The sequence below is a fragment of the Cebus imitator genome, unplaced genomic scaffold, assembly GCF_001604975.1.
Source record: "Cebus imitator isolate Cc_AM_T3 unplaced genomic scaffold, Cebus_imitator-1.0 Scaffold199, whole genome shotgun sequence".
Classification (NCBI taxonomy): domain Eukaryota; kingdom Metazoa; phylum Chordata; class Mammalia; order Primates; family Cebidae; genus Cebus; species Cebus imitator.
Genome location: NW_016107514.1, coordinates 4,495,182 through 4,510,055, shown reverse-complemented (window position 1 = coordinate 4,510,055; position 14,874 = coordinate 4,495,182). Strand labels below are relative to the sequence as shown.

The 14,874-nt window shown below is 37.2% G+C and overlaps 2 protein-coding genes across 5 annotated transcripts in view; one reads left to right on the top strand and one right to left on the bottom strand.

The window, feature by feature from the left end:
* SASS6 (SAS-6 centriolar assembly protein) overlaps positions 1-13,452 on the top strand; it is a 61,523-nt gene extending 48,071 nt beyond the window's left edge. For 2 of the 4 annotated variants that reach the window (XM_037745403.1, XM_017547614.2), the window contains 3 exons: positions 7,873-7,970; positions 10,355-10,449; positions 10,550-12,171. In XM_037745403.1, the coding sequence (XP_037601331.1) occupies positions 7,873-7,970; positions 10,355-10,449; positions 10,550-10,656 (300 nt within the window). In that variant the 3' untranslated portion in view covers positions 10,657-12,171. The other 2 variants (XR_005203257.1, XM_017547613.2) reach the window with 2 other exon arrangements.
* Positions 12,770-14,874, bottom strand: part of MFSD14A (major facilitator superfamily domain containing 14A) — a 55,376-nt gene continuing 53,271 nt past the window's right edge. The window contains exon 12 of the mRNA XM_017547624.2: positions 12,770-14,145. Within this exon, the coding sequence (XP_017403113.1) occupies positions 13,939-14,145 (207 nt within the window). The 3' untranslated portion in view covers positions 12,770-13,938. The remainder of the gene's footprint in view (positions 14,146-14,874) is intronic.

Here is a 14,874-nt window from a genome sequence, read left to right as displayed (position 1 = left end):
GAAGTTCTCGTGTTGTGTTTTTCAGCTCCATCAATTCACTTATATTCCTCTCTACATTGTTTATTCTCATTAGCATTTCATCAAACCTTTTTTCAAGGTTCTTAGTTTCTTTGCATTGGGTAAGAACATGTTCTTTTAGCTCACAGAAACTTCTTATTACCCACCTTCTGAAGCCTGATTCTGTGAATTCATCCCACTCATTCTCCATCCAGCCTTGTTCCCTTGCTGGTTAGGAGTTGTGATCCCTTGTAGGAGGAGAGGCGTTCTGGTTTTGCGTGTTTTCATCCCTTTTGTGCTGGTTTCTTCCCATCTTTGTGGATTTATCCACCTCTTGTCTTTGTAGTTGTTGACTTTCAGATTGGGTCTCTGAGTGGATGTCCAGTTTTTTGATGATGAAGTTATTTCTTTCTGTTTCTTAGTTTTCCTTCTGACAGTCAGGCCCCTCAGCTGTAGGACTGCTGAGGTCCACTCCAGGCCCTGCTTGCCTGGGGATCACCTGCAGCGGCTATGTAACAGTAAGGGGTGCTGCCAGTTTCCTCTTCTGCTATCTTTGTCCCAGAAGGATACCCGCCAGATGTCAGTCTGAGCTCTCCTTTATGAGGTGACTCTTTGAATATCCGGGGGTCAGGGAGCTACTTGAGGAGACAGTCTGTCCTTTATAGGAGCTCAAGTGCTGATCTGTGAGCTCCGTTGTTCATTCAGAGCTGCTGGGCAGGTAAGTTTAAGTCTGCTGTAGCAGAACTCAAACTCCTTTTTTTAAAATTTTTTTCCCCAGGTGCCCTGTCCTGGGAAGTTAGGTCTTTATTTATGAGTTTCTGTTGTGCTGCTGCCTTTTTTCAGGGCTGCCCTGCCCAGCGAGGAGGCAGCCCAGTCACTGTCTGCCTGCAGATGCTTTGCTGAGCTGCTGTGGGCTCCGCCCAGCTGCCGTGTGAACTTCCCTGCAGTTCTGTTTATACGGGTATAGTTAGAACTGCCGCGGCAATGGTGGCCCACCTCTGTAATGGCGGACTCTCTCTGTCATGGCAGGTTGCCTCCGTAATGGTGGACTGCCTCAGTAATGGCAGATGCCCCTCCCCGACAGAGCTGGACCATCCCAGGTTCAGCTGTGCTTGCTGTGAAACTCAATCTGGAGCGTTTCTGGTTGCTGTTCTGTTGTGGGGGTGGGACCATCCGAGCCTTATCACCTGGCTCCCTGCCTCAGAGCCCTTTTATTTTTTTTTTAGTTGAACGGTCGACTCTGTCTCCCAGGTGTTCCAGTGGCCTGTTGAAAAGGGGCCAGGATCTGTGTGATTTCCCGTGCGGTGACCCACTGCGCCGGCTGAAACAGCCGTGCTGAGATTCCTGGCACTTTTTTGCCCAGGAATCTTCTGGCCTGCCTCCCTGTTTCAGTCCCCATTTTTTATCAGTTGAATGGGTGACTCTGTCTCCCTGGAGCTCCAATCGCCAGCTAAAACAGCACCCGGACCTGTGTATTTTGTGCAGAGACCCGTGGTGCCAGGGTGCTGGCCAAAACAGCCGGACCGGCCAAACAGCCATGCTGGCAAACTGTGGGGCTCCTCCGCCTGGGAATCTCCTGGTCTGTGGGCAATAAAAATCCATCTGGAAATGCGGTGTCCACTCACCCTCCACGCTTTCGCTGGGAGCTGCAATCCTAAGCTGCTCCTAATCGGCCGTCCTAGAGATGGAGTTTCACCATGTTGGCCAGGCTGGTCTCTGACTCCTGGCCTCATGTGATCCCCCCATGTCAGTCTCCCAAAATGCTGGCATTATAGGAGTGAGCCACCATGCCTGACTGTCAGTTCAAATTTTAAAGACTTTGTCATGTTATGCCATTTGGATCTGTCTCAAGTTTGCTGTTCTATGACCTTGGCAATAGTTTACTTCGTAGTTCGGTTCTCAAAGCCTTTGGTATGCTGATTAGGGTCACATTTATACAGCTCAGAAGTAAACCTACAAGTTTATATAATACCACCTTACAGGATTTCTCCCTTCAGTTTTCTCTCCATGATTTCCTCCAAATATTCTGGGTCCTCAAGGTGCCCCTTCTGGATTTCTGGCTAGAAAACACAGGCCTAGGTTTGCCTTCTTTGCTTTGCAGTTGCTTCAATTGCATCTGCATCTGTTACGAAGCCATAATAGGACAAAGAGAGAAGAAAAGCAGTGAGGATATTTCCCCTGTTAATGAGACCACAGTGCTTTTGGTAGGAAAATATGATTCCCCTCCTTCAGAGTTTTAGTTCTTACCTTGCCACTGTTGCTGTCACCATTACCTCTGGCACTTCTGCTTCCATATAGTAGCCTGGTAGTTGGAGCAGGAAAGAATATAGGGAAAAATGAAAAGAAAGAGATTTTCCTCACTCTTTGATCCTTAGGAGTTTCTTTTTTCATATCTCAGCAAAAAGATGAATCTACCTTGATACTAATATTATATTCTGGCTCTCTTATTACATGAAGTATTATTTTCTATTTGTTTTTTTTTTTTGAAACAGAATTTTGCTCTTGTTGCCCAGTGCAATGGTGCAGTTTCAGCTCACTGCAACCTCTGCCTCCCAGGTTCAAGCGATCCTCCAGTCTCAGCCTCCCGTGTAGCTGGGATTACAGGCATGTGCCACCATGCCCAGCAAATTTTGTATTTTTAGTAGAGACGAGGTTTCTCCATGTTGGTCAGGCTAGTCCTGATCTCCTGACCTCAGGAGATCTGCCCGCCTTGGCCTTCCGAAGTGCTGGGATAAGGGTGTGAGGCACCTCGCCCAGCCTCTATTTTTTTAAATTTTCCAGCCTGTGTATTTAAATGTGATTTCTTTTAGATATTTGTAATGTACTCATTTTTATCCATTCTTTCATTCTGTCTTAAAGAATTTAAAATGTAATGCATATAATGAGTTTTACCATATTATGATTTGTTTTCTATCTGTCCTGTCTGTTTCTTGTGTCCCTTTTCTTCTTTTTTCCTTCCTTCCTTTCTAGTTAATTTTGTGCATTTTATTTCGTTTTCATTTTATATTTACTTTTGGCTTTGTTTTATTTTCTCTGTGGTTAGTTTACAATATACAATTTCATCATCTACCTTCAAATATTATTATACTGCTTCCTATATAAAATAAGACTGTTACAATAATATACTTCCATTTCTTACCTTCTTTTTGCTACTGTTGTCAAATTTTTACTTCTATGTTTGTTATAAGCTCTACTTTTTTTTTTTTCTTTAAACAATCAAGTGCATTTAAAAGATGTTAAACAATGAAGAAGAGTCTCCTTGGTTAGCCCATACATTATCATTTACACACTCTTTTCCTTTATATCTATCTAAATTTTCATCTGATATTATTTTCCTTTCTCTTTAATAACTTTAAGATCTCTTATAGTACAGGTTTTTAAAGCTTCTTACAGTGCAGATCTGTGGGCATTGAATTCTTCTTTTGTCTCATAATGTTATTTTGACTTCATTATCTGTGAATATAGAACTTTAGGTTGATAAGTTTTTTTCCTGTCTGTATTTTGAAGATGTTATTCCATTGTTGCCTGGATTGAATATTTTCTGGCAAGATGTCAGTAGTCATGTTTCTATAAAGTGACTTTTTTCTCTGGATGCTTTTAAATTTTCTTTTTATCATTAATTTTCAACAACTGAATTATGCCCTGGTGTGGAGCATATATACCATTGTCTGATTGGGGTTTTTGTGACGTTCTTAAATGGGTGGGTTTGTATTTATCAGTTTAGGAAATTCTGGTCATTATTCACATTTCTTTTTCTGTTTTGTTCCCTTTTTTGGTGTTTCTCCTTGGTACTCCAATTATACGTGGTTGATTACATGATATTGTCCCAGGAAGACTGTTAGTTTATTTCATTATTTGTTTCATTGTATGTAGATTCTGATGCTATATCTTAAAGTTATTAGTCTTTTCTTCTGTAGTGTATAATTTGCCGTTAATCTCTCCAGTTAGAAATTTTCATTTTATATATTGAATATTTTATGTCTAGAATTTTCATTTCACTCTTTTTCTGTATCTTCCATTTTCTCATACTTTTTATTTCCATTAAGTTCTTACACAGTTAGTGTGCCTGTTCTATAATTTCTGTCATCTCTGAATCAGTTTCTGTTGGCTAATTTTTTTTCTGAGTATGATATATTGTTGTTATCTTTGTAATTTTTGAGAAGTGGAACATTATGAATGTTACATTGTTGATTGTCTGGATTTTATCTTTCTTTAAAGAATGGCAGGCTTTTTTTTTTTTTTTTTTNTTTTAATTCAGAGGCAGGTTCTTGCTTTGTTGCCCAGTCTGGAGTGCAGTGATGTGATCATAGCTCACTGTAACCTCAATCTCCAGGGCTTATATGATCCTCCTACCTCAGCCTCCCATGTATCTGGGACTACAGGTGTGCACCACCACACCCAGCTAATTTGTAAAATTTTTTGTAATGATGGAGCCTCATTATGTTGCCAAGGTTGGTCTTGAACTCCCAGCCTCAAGCAATCCTCCCACTTCGGCTTCCCAAAGCACTGGGATTACAGGTGGGAGCCACTGTGGCTGCTCAAGAGTGGCAGGCATTTAAGTTACGATTCCTTTGAGAGTTTATGCTTTTTATCTTTAGTGTTAATAGGGTGCATCTAAAGTACCTTCTACTTGAGGGGTAGTTCAGCCCTGTTTCAAGGGTTCGACTGTGGGAAGAAAGTTGCCCAGGTGCCATGGCAAGAGACTGAAGGCACAATCTGTCCCAGTATAATAAATAACTGGTTACTTGGTTATAGCAATGACACCAAATAGACTTAGATACAGTCACATAATTATACATTCAGTCTTATTACATTATTCTCTATTATTAACCTTTGCTTTAGTATTACAGTGTAGGAACATTTTTAGCCTTATATAGAAATAATTGGGTGAAATATAATTAGGAACTGAAGGGACATTGTGAGAAGTGATCAGGAGGTGAGAGTAAAAGCCTTGCAGTAGTGCTGTTACTTTGCAGTCTGTCCTTGCAGTAATGCCAGTGCCTGGGAAGGCACCTGTTGCTTAGCAGGCTGTGAGGAGGAGTTTCCCTTTCACTGGGGAGTTTCAGAGAAAACTCTTCTCTGCTGGCTCTTGAGGAAGGTCTGACACTAGCCAGGCCAGCCCACAGACATCCAGGGGCTTAAACACCTCTCCATGGTGCTGTGCTCCGATGGTCAGCATACTTACCCACTTTCATGTTCCACTTTTCCACTCGAATGCTCCCTTGTAAATTCTGAGAAGTAAGAATCAGAGGAATCCTAAAAGCCTTTGATCTCTCTGATAAGTGCATAGATAGATACAGATGTAGGTGCCTCCCCTCCTTGCAGCAGCTACCTGAGAGGGAGGGGCCCTCTGTCCTGTACCCACATGACCCCCTGAACTGTACCCACGTGGCCCCCAGTATTGTAAGAATGTGATTTGCTTGACCCCTACCAATCATGTCAGATGAGTCACTCTCCTGACCCTGTCCCCCTGCCTTGTATGCAATAAATATCAGCATGTCCAGGCATTCGGGGCCACTGCTGGACTCCACCCTCTGGTAGCAGTGGTCCCCCAAGTCCACCTGAGTTCTTCTCTATCTCTGTGTCCTTGTTTCTTTCTTTTCTACGATCTGTTGTCTCCGCACACAGAATACCCACGAGACCCTGTGGGGCTGGACCCTGCATGTGACGGGCTCTCCACTGAAGGCCTAGCTAATGACTGTCTGCTTTGTCTTTCTGCTTATGAACCTTGGAAATTGTTCAGTTTAAAGTGCTCCTTTATCCAGCCTTGTTGAATTTTACCTTATGCATATGCCCAGAACAGCAAAGACTCAAGGACATTGACAGGCAGATTTCTGGAGCTTGTTCTTTGTATAGCCTCCCTTCTCATCAGAATTCAGCCCTACAAGCTCCAGCTATCCAATCTTCTTAAACTCTAACTTAATATCGTCAATTTAGCAATTATGTTCTCCCTTTGCACCTGCTGTCAGGAAGGGGCCTCAAGTTAGAAAGCTGGATCAATTGTAGGGATTACACCTTGGAGATCACAGTCCTGTACTGTCTGTGGTCTTGTCTCTGACAACATTCTTTTCATTTATTTTGCCCAGTTTCCTAATTGTTTATGATTGGTGGCTAGAAGCTATATTACGTATTAATATCTGGTATCTTAATTTGCCTCCCTCTTATTGGATGTTTTTTAAAAGCAAAGAATATTAGAATCTGTTTGTCTTGATTAAAAATATCCTAGTTGTATGTGATGTTTTTATGTTAAGTATAGATTAATATAGGGAGAACTGATATGTTTGTGATGCTCAGCCTTAATAGCCAAGTAAAGTAGCATGTATCTTTATAATTTTATCATATTAAGCCAGTATCCATCTATTCCTGTTTTGAGTTTTACCCAAAACTGATGTGTACTTTGTCTTTTATTATATGTGAGTAGTTCATTAATTTTTTCTTTGATCTATTAAGATGCTTATAGATTTTATGTAGATTTATACCTTTCTGATATAAAACGAATTCCATAGTATTTTTTAAGTAATTTTTACTTAAAATAAGGTATATCTTATATGCTGATGCTCTTGGATTTTTTGCATAGATACTTGATTACTTTTGACTACTTCAGAATTCAGATTCCAGGCCCTCATTTAAAATCTTTAAATAGGCTTTGAAGGTTTTGAAAGGGGAAGAGTTTTTCGAATGCATGAGGTAAATGCATTATTGTGATCCTTGGTTACTTTTAACACTAACATTTATTTTAATATATTAATGTACATATCTTTGTTTGAAAATAATTGGTAAAAGAATCATTTTGTTACTCATTTTGCTTGTATGACAGGCACTTACTTTTTTGGTAAAGAGAAATAATAGGCCTCTCGGCTGTGTGGGTGGCTCACGTGAGCCTGTAATCCCAGCATTTTGGGAGGCTGATCTGGGAGGATTCCCCCCAGGAGTTCGAGAACAGCCTGGGCAACATGGTGGAACCCCATCTCTACAGAAAAATACAAAAATTAGCCTGGGTGACAGAATGCAACCTTGTCTCAAAAAAGAAAAGAAAAAAGAGAAATAGGCCTCCTTTTATTAACTCATTTTAATAGAATGTGCTTGTGTTATAAAATATAGATGAGACCTGTTTATTTTTGGTTTTTGGTTTTTTTTTTTTTTTTTTTTTTTTTTTTTTTTTTTTTTTTTTTAGACAAGGTCTCATTCTGTCACCAGGCTGGAGTGCAATGGCATAGTCTTGGCTTGCTGCACCCTCTTCCTCCTGGGCTCAAGCAGTCCTCTCATTTCAGCCTCCAGAGTAGCTGGGACCAGAGGTGCAAGCCATCTCCCCTGGCTTATTTATTTGTTTGTTTGTTTATTTTGTAAAGATGGAGTCACCTTATGTTGCCCACTCTGGTCTTGAACTCCTGAGCTCAAGTGACCCTCCCAAAATGCTGGAATTACAGGCATGAGCCACCACACCTGACCAAAGCCTGTATTTTTACGACCTAGGTTTATCAGAAAACAAATTTAACCACCCATATCAATATAAAACTGTCTAATTCAGCCTGGGTATGGTGACTCATCCCTGTAATCCCAGGATTTGAGGAGGCTGAGACGGAAGGATCACTTGAACCCATGGGTTTGAGACCAGCCTGGAAAACATAGTGAAACCGTCTCTACAGGAAATAAAAAATTAGCCAGACTTCGTGGTATGTGCCTATAGTCTCAGCTACTTGGAAGGCTGAGGTGGGAGGATCGCTTGAGCCCAGGAGATTGGGACTGCAGGGAGCCATGATTGTGCCAGTTTATTCCAGCCTAAGCAACAGAGCAAGGACCTATTTCAACCCCCAACAAACTGTCTAATTCTGTATAACTTACTCAGTTAACATGAGATGTTTTTCCTTTTCACAGGTTCAGTTTAATTTGCAATTTACAAAACCAAACGCATCGCTAGGAGATGTTCAGTCAGAAGCAGTTATTAGTATGCCTTGCTCAACTGATAAGGAAAAGTAAGTACTTAATGACATAAAATTTAATGTTTTGCAATTTCGAAGGCCGTCTTAAAGAATTTTTACCAGTGCTTGAGAGCTGTGATACCCACCTGTTTACCTGAGAGATTTCAAGTTACTGATCATTGGAATTTAAGTTGAATCACTCTTAGTTATAAAAAAGAGATTTCTCCTCTTTTTTGTTTCATCCTTCAACAATCTACTCATTTGTTTTTTAATGTGGAATATGCTTAGATAGTAAAATTTTATTTGTCAAAAGAGATTTTCCTACATAACTGAAGACTGGGCTTTTAAATGTTCTCAGACATGTTCATAGAAATTTTTTAAAAGTCCTCATGGTCAGCTGTTTTTGTTTTCTTAATGGCTATGTCTGCCCCTGGAAGAGCTCCATTTTTCTGATTTATTGCTTTCAGCATAATCTAATCTAAGATACCAGCTAATGTGCTAGAAATATATAGAAAATATGAGTAAAAAGGTTTGTGAGATTTTCCCATAGATAAGCTTTAATGCCAATTTGTGACTTCCGTTCCCTATTTTTTAGTCTTAAACTGGGTTTACATAGTGAAGTGTACTGATTCAATGACTTATGGTTAAATTAAACCACTCATACAGGTAAACTTTTCTCTCTGGATGGCCTCCATGTTTGTAATATATTATTACTAATGTAGTTAATTTACTTAAAATTTAATGGCTTGACGGCCTGTCTGTTGATACTCATTATCATGAGCTTTCATCATTCCAGTTCCACCTTACAAACTAAATTAGTAACATAACTCAAAGAGGGTTCTTATCACAGCTCTCTAGCTTTTATTCATTGGATCATGATGTGTTAAAATAGTTAATGTTTGTGGCTCACACCTGTAATCCCAGCACTTTGGGAGGCCAAGGTGAGTGGATCACTTGAGGCCAGGAGTTCAAGACCAGCCTGGCCAACATGGTGAAACCATGTCTCTACTAAAAATACAAAAATTAGCCGGGTGTGGTGGGCACCTGTAATCCCAGTTAGGAGGCTGAGGGATGAGAATTGCTTCAACCCAGGAGGCAAGAGGTTGCAATGAGCCAAGATCATGCCACTGTGCTCCAGCCTGGGCGATAGAGTGAGACTGTCCCAATAAAATAAGATAAATAAAATAATAAAATAAAATAAAAAATAATATTTGTGAGCCTCCATTAAAAAAAAAATCAAAATCTAGTTGTTTACAAGGGATTTAAGGAATCCCTTGAATTAAGGAATTCAAGCACCTTGAATGTAGCATATCATAATGTTTAGTATATTAAATTCATCATAGGCCAGGCATAGTGGTGCATATCTGTAGTCCCAGCTACTTGGGAGGCTGAGGCTGGCTCACTATAGACTACAGTGAGCCATGATCATGCCACTGCACTCCAGCCTGAATGATAGAATGGGGCCCTGCCAAAAAAAAAAAAAAAAAAAAAAAAAAAAAAAAAAAAAAAAAACAAAAAAAAAAAAAAAAAAAAAAAAAAAAAAAAAAAAAAAAAAAAAAAAAAAAAAAAAAAAAAAAAAAAAAAAAAAAATCCTTAGAGAGGTTTTACTAGCAGAAAATATGACAATCATATTTATAATACAAAGTCAAATATAACCAACTGTCCATAAAATTAGCACTGTTCAGTGATTTTGAGTTTTCTTTTTCTGGTTCATCAGCTGGCAAAAAGTGGCCACTGGGTATCAAACATTAAAGAAAAAAGTAAAATAGAAAAAGTCTATTCACCCACTTTTTTTCTGAACATTGAGTAAAGAGCAACCATCATTTAATTTAAAGGATTGATTTATTCTGTTTTGCAAGAGCCTTCAACTTGTTATTACAAGTAATACTAGGGAAACGATTAACACTGGACAGATTTAGAAAGGATGGCAGTGGTAGAAAGGAAGCATACAGAAAGAAATGCTTTCTTTCTCCCCCAGATTTTCTTATTTGTATTAATTTGACCATAATTTATTATTGTGTGATATGTTATTAATATTTGGTCATGACTACTTTGAAGCACTAGAAAATTGTGAAGAGCTTTTGGTCAAAGGAAAAAGAAATCTTTAGAAATTAATAGTGTTACTCTCAAGGCATGTATTTTTGTCATGTATCACTTTTGTGCTAGTGTTTACATTTTGTGGCACTTGTAGAATTTTCATTTTTCCCACTATCCTTATCCCAGCTCTTAAAAGTTTTAGTTTATTATAATATACTCTTTACTGAGGTTATTTTGGTTTATGTTTAAATTTGCTTAAGAAGCCAGTGAAGAATGTGATCTGAACAAAGCTGTTTTAAATAAAACTTACATTATCTTATATATGTGTATACATATGAGATAAACCTTCAAAATTAACTGATAAAGACTGTTAAGTAAGTTATTACTGTTTTCTTTTTAAGTAGTGAAAATTTAGGGTTGGAATCCAAATACCTGAAGAAAAGAGAAGATAGCATTCCTTTACGAGGACTCAGTCAGAACCTATTTAATAATTCAGGTGAGCAGGCATTCCTGGATTTTGTACTCTATAGTTTAATTAAATGGAATGTATGAAGACTTAATGAATACCAGTAACCTTTTTTTGTCCTCATTTGCAGACCATCAGAAAGATGGCACGTTAGGAGCATTACAGACATCTTCCAAACCCACAGTGCTCTCCTCTGCATCTTCAGCATATTTCCCTGGGCAGTTACCAAACAGTTAATTCTAGTGTCATGTTTTACTTTTTATTGATATTTTAGAAACTCAGGTGCTTAAAAAAATATGTCAACACAAATCAAATCCTAAATAAGCAAGTTTCAAATTTTACTTGAGCTGTTAGACTGAATCCTTTGTTAAGTTACAGGAACAAATTTCTACTTGGGAATTGGTAAAGACTGTGAGTAAATGACATTTTTTGGTTTGTGAACACGGTGTTTTATAGAATAATAGTAGGAATTTTATTAAGCTAATCTTTAGAAATTCAGTTCTAAGGAAAGAGTTGATCCTTATAAGGGAGATTCTAATCACACTGAAAATCCGGGCAAACTAAAACTTGTTCATAATCTCATACTATGCAACCAAAGAATGCTAATTCATTTCATCACTTTCATTGGTAAAATAAAACTTTTAAATTCAACATCTGAAATTATGAGGGAAAATGGTTACCTCCTGCAATGTACTACTGATGACATTTACATTAAAGGGAAAAGTTCTAAATTTACCTTAAATTTAACTGAAATGAATTAAGCCTTCATAGCATTTTTTCCTTGAAACATTTAAATTTGCTATTAATAAGTTTGTTATAAAAATAATTTGGACAGTGTATGTGAGCAGATTAAGTATAGGGTCTCTAGTCATTTGAACTGACAAGTTTTTTAAACTTCAGTGCTTCCTTAATGTTTATACTCATCTTAATTTTTTTTCCATTTGGAGTTTTATTAGTTATGCAGCTAAATCTGTTATCAGTGGAATTTTAAAACTTGGTACCATACAAAATCTATATCATGAATATTCACTTATTTATTTTTATAGTATCAGAATTTGGGTTGATTTCAATGTTAATAAACTAGGCAGAACAAATAACTGTTAGAAGGTACAATTTTCTTCTCTTCTCTGTATCTAAAAGTTTTAAGAATTGTTCCTTGGGAAAAATTGATTTTTAAAAATTCAGCTAGAATCATAGGGCCTCATTTTGTTTTCTTATTGACAAACTATACCTGGTAGCATTCTCTAAAGAGTCTTCTAGATCAGTCTTTGTAAAGTACTAATGCTCGTCATAATTTTAAAATTACTTTCAAATACCTTCTTACACAGATGAAGAAACATTTCAAGATATTAATGATATAATAATAATGTTACTGAGTTCCATGGTAAGACAAAGAATCTTTACAGTATTTTTTTTTTTTTTTAATGAAGCCAGTATCTTGAAACTACTGGCAGTTCAAAGTGTCTTAAACTAGGGATCTAATCTGAAAATTCTGTAAATGTTAGGCAGTGATACTCCCCCGTGTCCTCTCCATTTAGATACACTACTGTATTAGTGAGAATACTTGGTACAATAACTTGAAAGCACTTGCTATTGAAGGAAAGAAGCCTCTTGGTGATTTTGGAAGGGGCTTTGTTGTAAATACTATGTAATATATATAGAATGTTGTGACAGGTTTTGGATGGGATGCATGATATACAGGTAGCTCTCTTTTTAATATATCTCTTTACACACACACACACACACACACACACAGAGGTTTTGGATGGGATGCATGATATACAGGTAGCTCTCTTTTTAATATATCTCTTTACACACACACACACACACACACACACACACACACACACACACACACACACGGAAAGTCGAATTTTTACAAAGATAGGATAGAGATCATTCGATATTAGCTTGCAAATTTTTTTGTAGTAAATGTATATGGACTTCCAATGTGCTAAATCTTTGCTCTACCTCTTAAACTTTTAGTTGAAATTGTTTTGCAGTGTAAAATTGTACATGTGTTAATAATCAAAGTGTTGCATTTAATGTTATTTCTGTCAACGGTGAACTTTGTTAATAAACTATTAAAATTACTTTTGGGGTATGACATGTAAAAAGTATATTAAAAGAAAAAAACAAGAATGATTTATAACATCTACACTAGAAAATCAAGTACTTCCAGCTAATCTGCATACTGCATTTTTGTTTCTTTCCTCTTGTTTTCCTACAGTTTTTTTAGGGAAAAGAAATGGATGCGAAGCAAGAATAATGCTTTGATTTGTTACTGTAAAAATGATTAAGGTAACAAAGCCAAAACAGGCCCTATAGGAACTCACAGATCAAGACTTTAAAAAAAAAAATCATTAAAATATTTAACTTTTTATTAACATAATATTTACATTTCTTTTAAGACCTTATTTAACCATAGTGAGTGTTCCAAGTTTAAAAAGCATTAAGCAATAACCACACACAAGATGAAAAGTGTAAACTATACAGTACTTTATGTACAATTTTTACAAAGTAACACTTTTTTAAATAATATAACTGGACACAAAAATATACACTTTAGAGAAATTCACATCAGTAATTGTATAAAGCTCTCCTCTAGGGTCCTGAAAATTTAGGACAAACATTAGCTCTGTAAATAAAGTGTTACTGTGACAGTCCTGAAAGGCCACTATATATATTTATCTACATATAGATATCACATTTACTTTTTCAAGGCTACCAGCTTTACTATATAATTTGTAGATTATGTATTCAAGTGTTGAGGTGCTTATGATTATGCAAACATTAAAAGAATAGTGGTATAAGAAGTAGCTGGGGAACAAATTTGAGCCAGCATTTAGATTTACAGGCTCTAAACACCCCAATTCAAATTCTAAATGGCTGATACTTTCTCACTTCCAAAACAGTAGTGAATAATGTTTAAAAGTACTGCAAACAAGCTTGAAACATGATTCAGATTTAGTACAGTTGAGTTTTTTTTTTTTTTTTTAATGCAAACAATTCATTTACTATTTCTTTGTTTTACTGCATCTGCATTAAGGCTTTGAATTATTTGACCCAAGATTTTACAATATTAAAATCTGACTCAAAATTTTACCATGTTAAAACAAATAGGTCCACAACCATACTACCTACTCTGTCTCACTGAGTCAGCATAGAGTTAAAGCTCAACACCTTAATGAAATGGTAGCAGAGACATTTGCTAATATCTAAGAAGTTACATATATAGCTTTTAATTAAAGGATGTATAATAAAACAAACAGCTTAGTGGCAAGAAATTGGTGCTAATAAACCAAAGGTTTCTTTTCAAAAGAAATTGTAACATCTTTGGAAAACTGTCCGGTTCTTTAAGTTCCCACTTCCTTTAGTTCCCATGGAGTTCATGCAGATACATTTCTTAAGACAATCTTAATAAAGTACACTGGTGGATGGAAATGGAATGTACATCCAGAACTAGAGGTGAAAACTAAGACCTGGGTGCTGATAGAAAAATCTTCCTGATTTCGGTCGTCACACATTTGTGTCCTGGAGTAAAGGTTCTTTGGCCTCTCCTGGCGCTTGTGTACTATGAGGATGGCTGTGACTGCCACAGTGCTTTCTCCAACTGCTGGACCTTAAGCTTAAATTGGTATGTTCCGGAATAAACAAGGCAACAAGCAGAGCCAGCAGTACTGAACAGGCTCCAAATAGGAAGGGAGGGCCAGGGATGATGGAATTCTGAGGAAGAATAAAGTAATTAGGAATTTTACACAAGTACTTTTACTCCTAAGGAGAAACTGCATACCTTTTAGTATTAATTTTTGAATTACAAGTTAATTGCTCTTTTTATTAAAGCCATAATTATAAAAGGCATTCCCCTTTTAGGAGAAAAGGGATACTATCTCATTCTCTATAAAATTCTGGGGATAACAACTGGCTAAATAGCCTTTGTGAAAATATTCTATCATTACTTTCAACACAAAATGTGAACACAGATGTTCTGTGAGCCTTCACTTATTTTGTTAGTCCAAGGGGAAAACGTTTATAGAAAGACCTCAAAAATAAAATCAGGCCGGGTGCGGTGGCTCAAGACCATAATCCCAGCACTTTGGGAGGCTGAGGCAGGCAGATCACTTGAGGCCAGTAGTTTGAGACCAGCCTGGCCAACACAGTGAAACCTCATCTCTACTAAAAATACAAAAAAAAATTAGCCAGGTATGGTGGCATATGCCTGTAATCACTGAACTCAGGAGGCGGAGGTTGCAGTGAGCCAAGATTGTGCCACTGCATTTCAGCCCTATGTGACAGTGAGAGACTGTCTCAAAAGAAAACAAAAAAAATCAGGCAGTATACAGTATTTACTACAGTCGCAAAATAAATTACCATTTCTTTGTTTCAAGAAGGTAATTATATTTTCAAGTGACTGAAAATGAGAAAAACACAGAAAAACCAAGAAAAATAGATCTT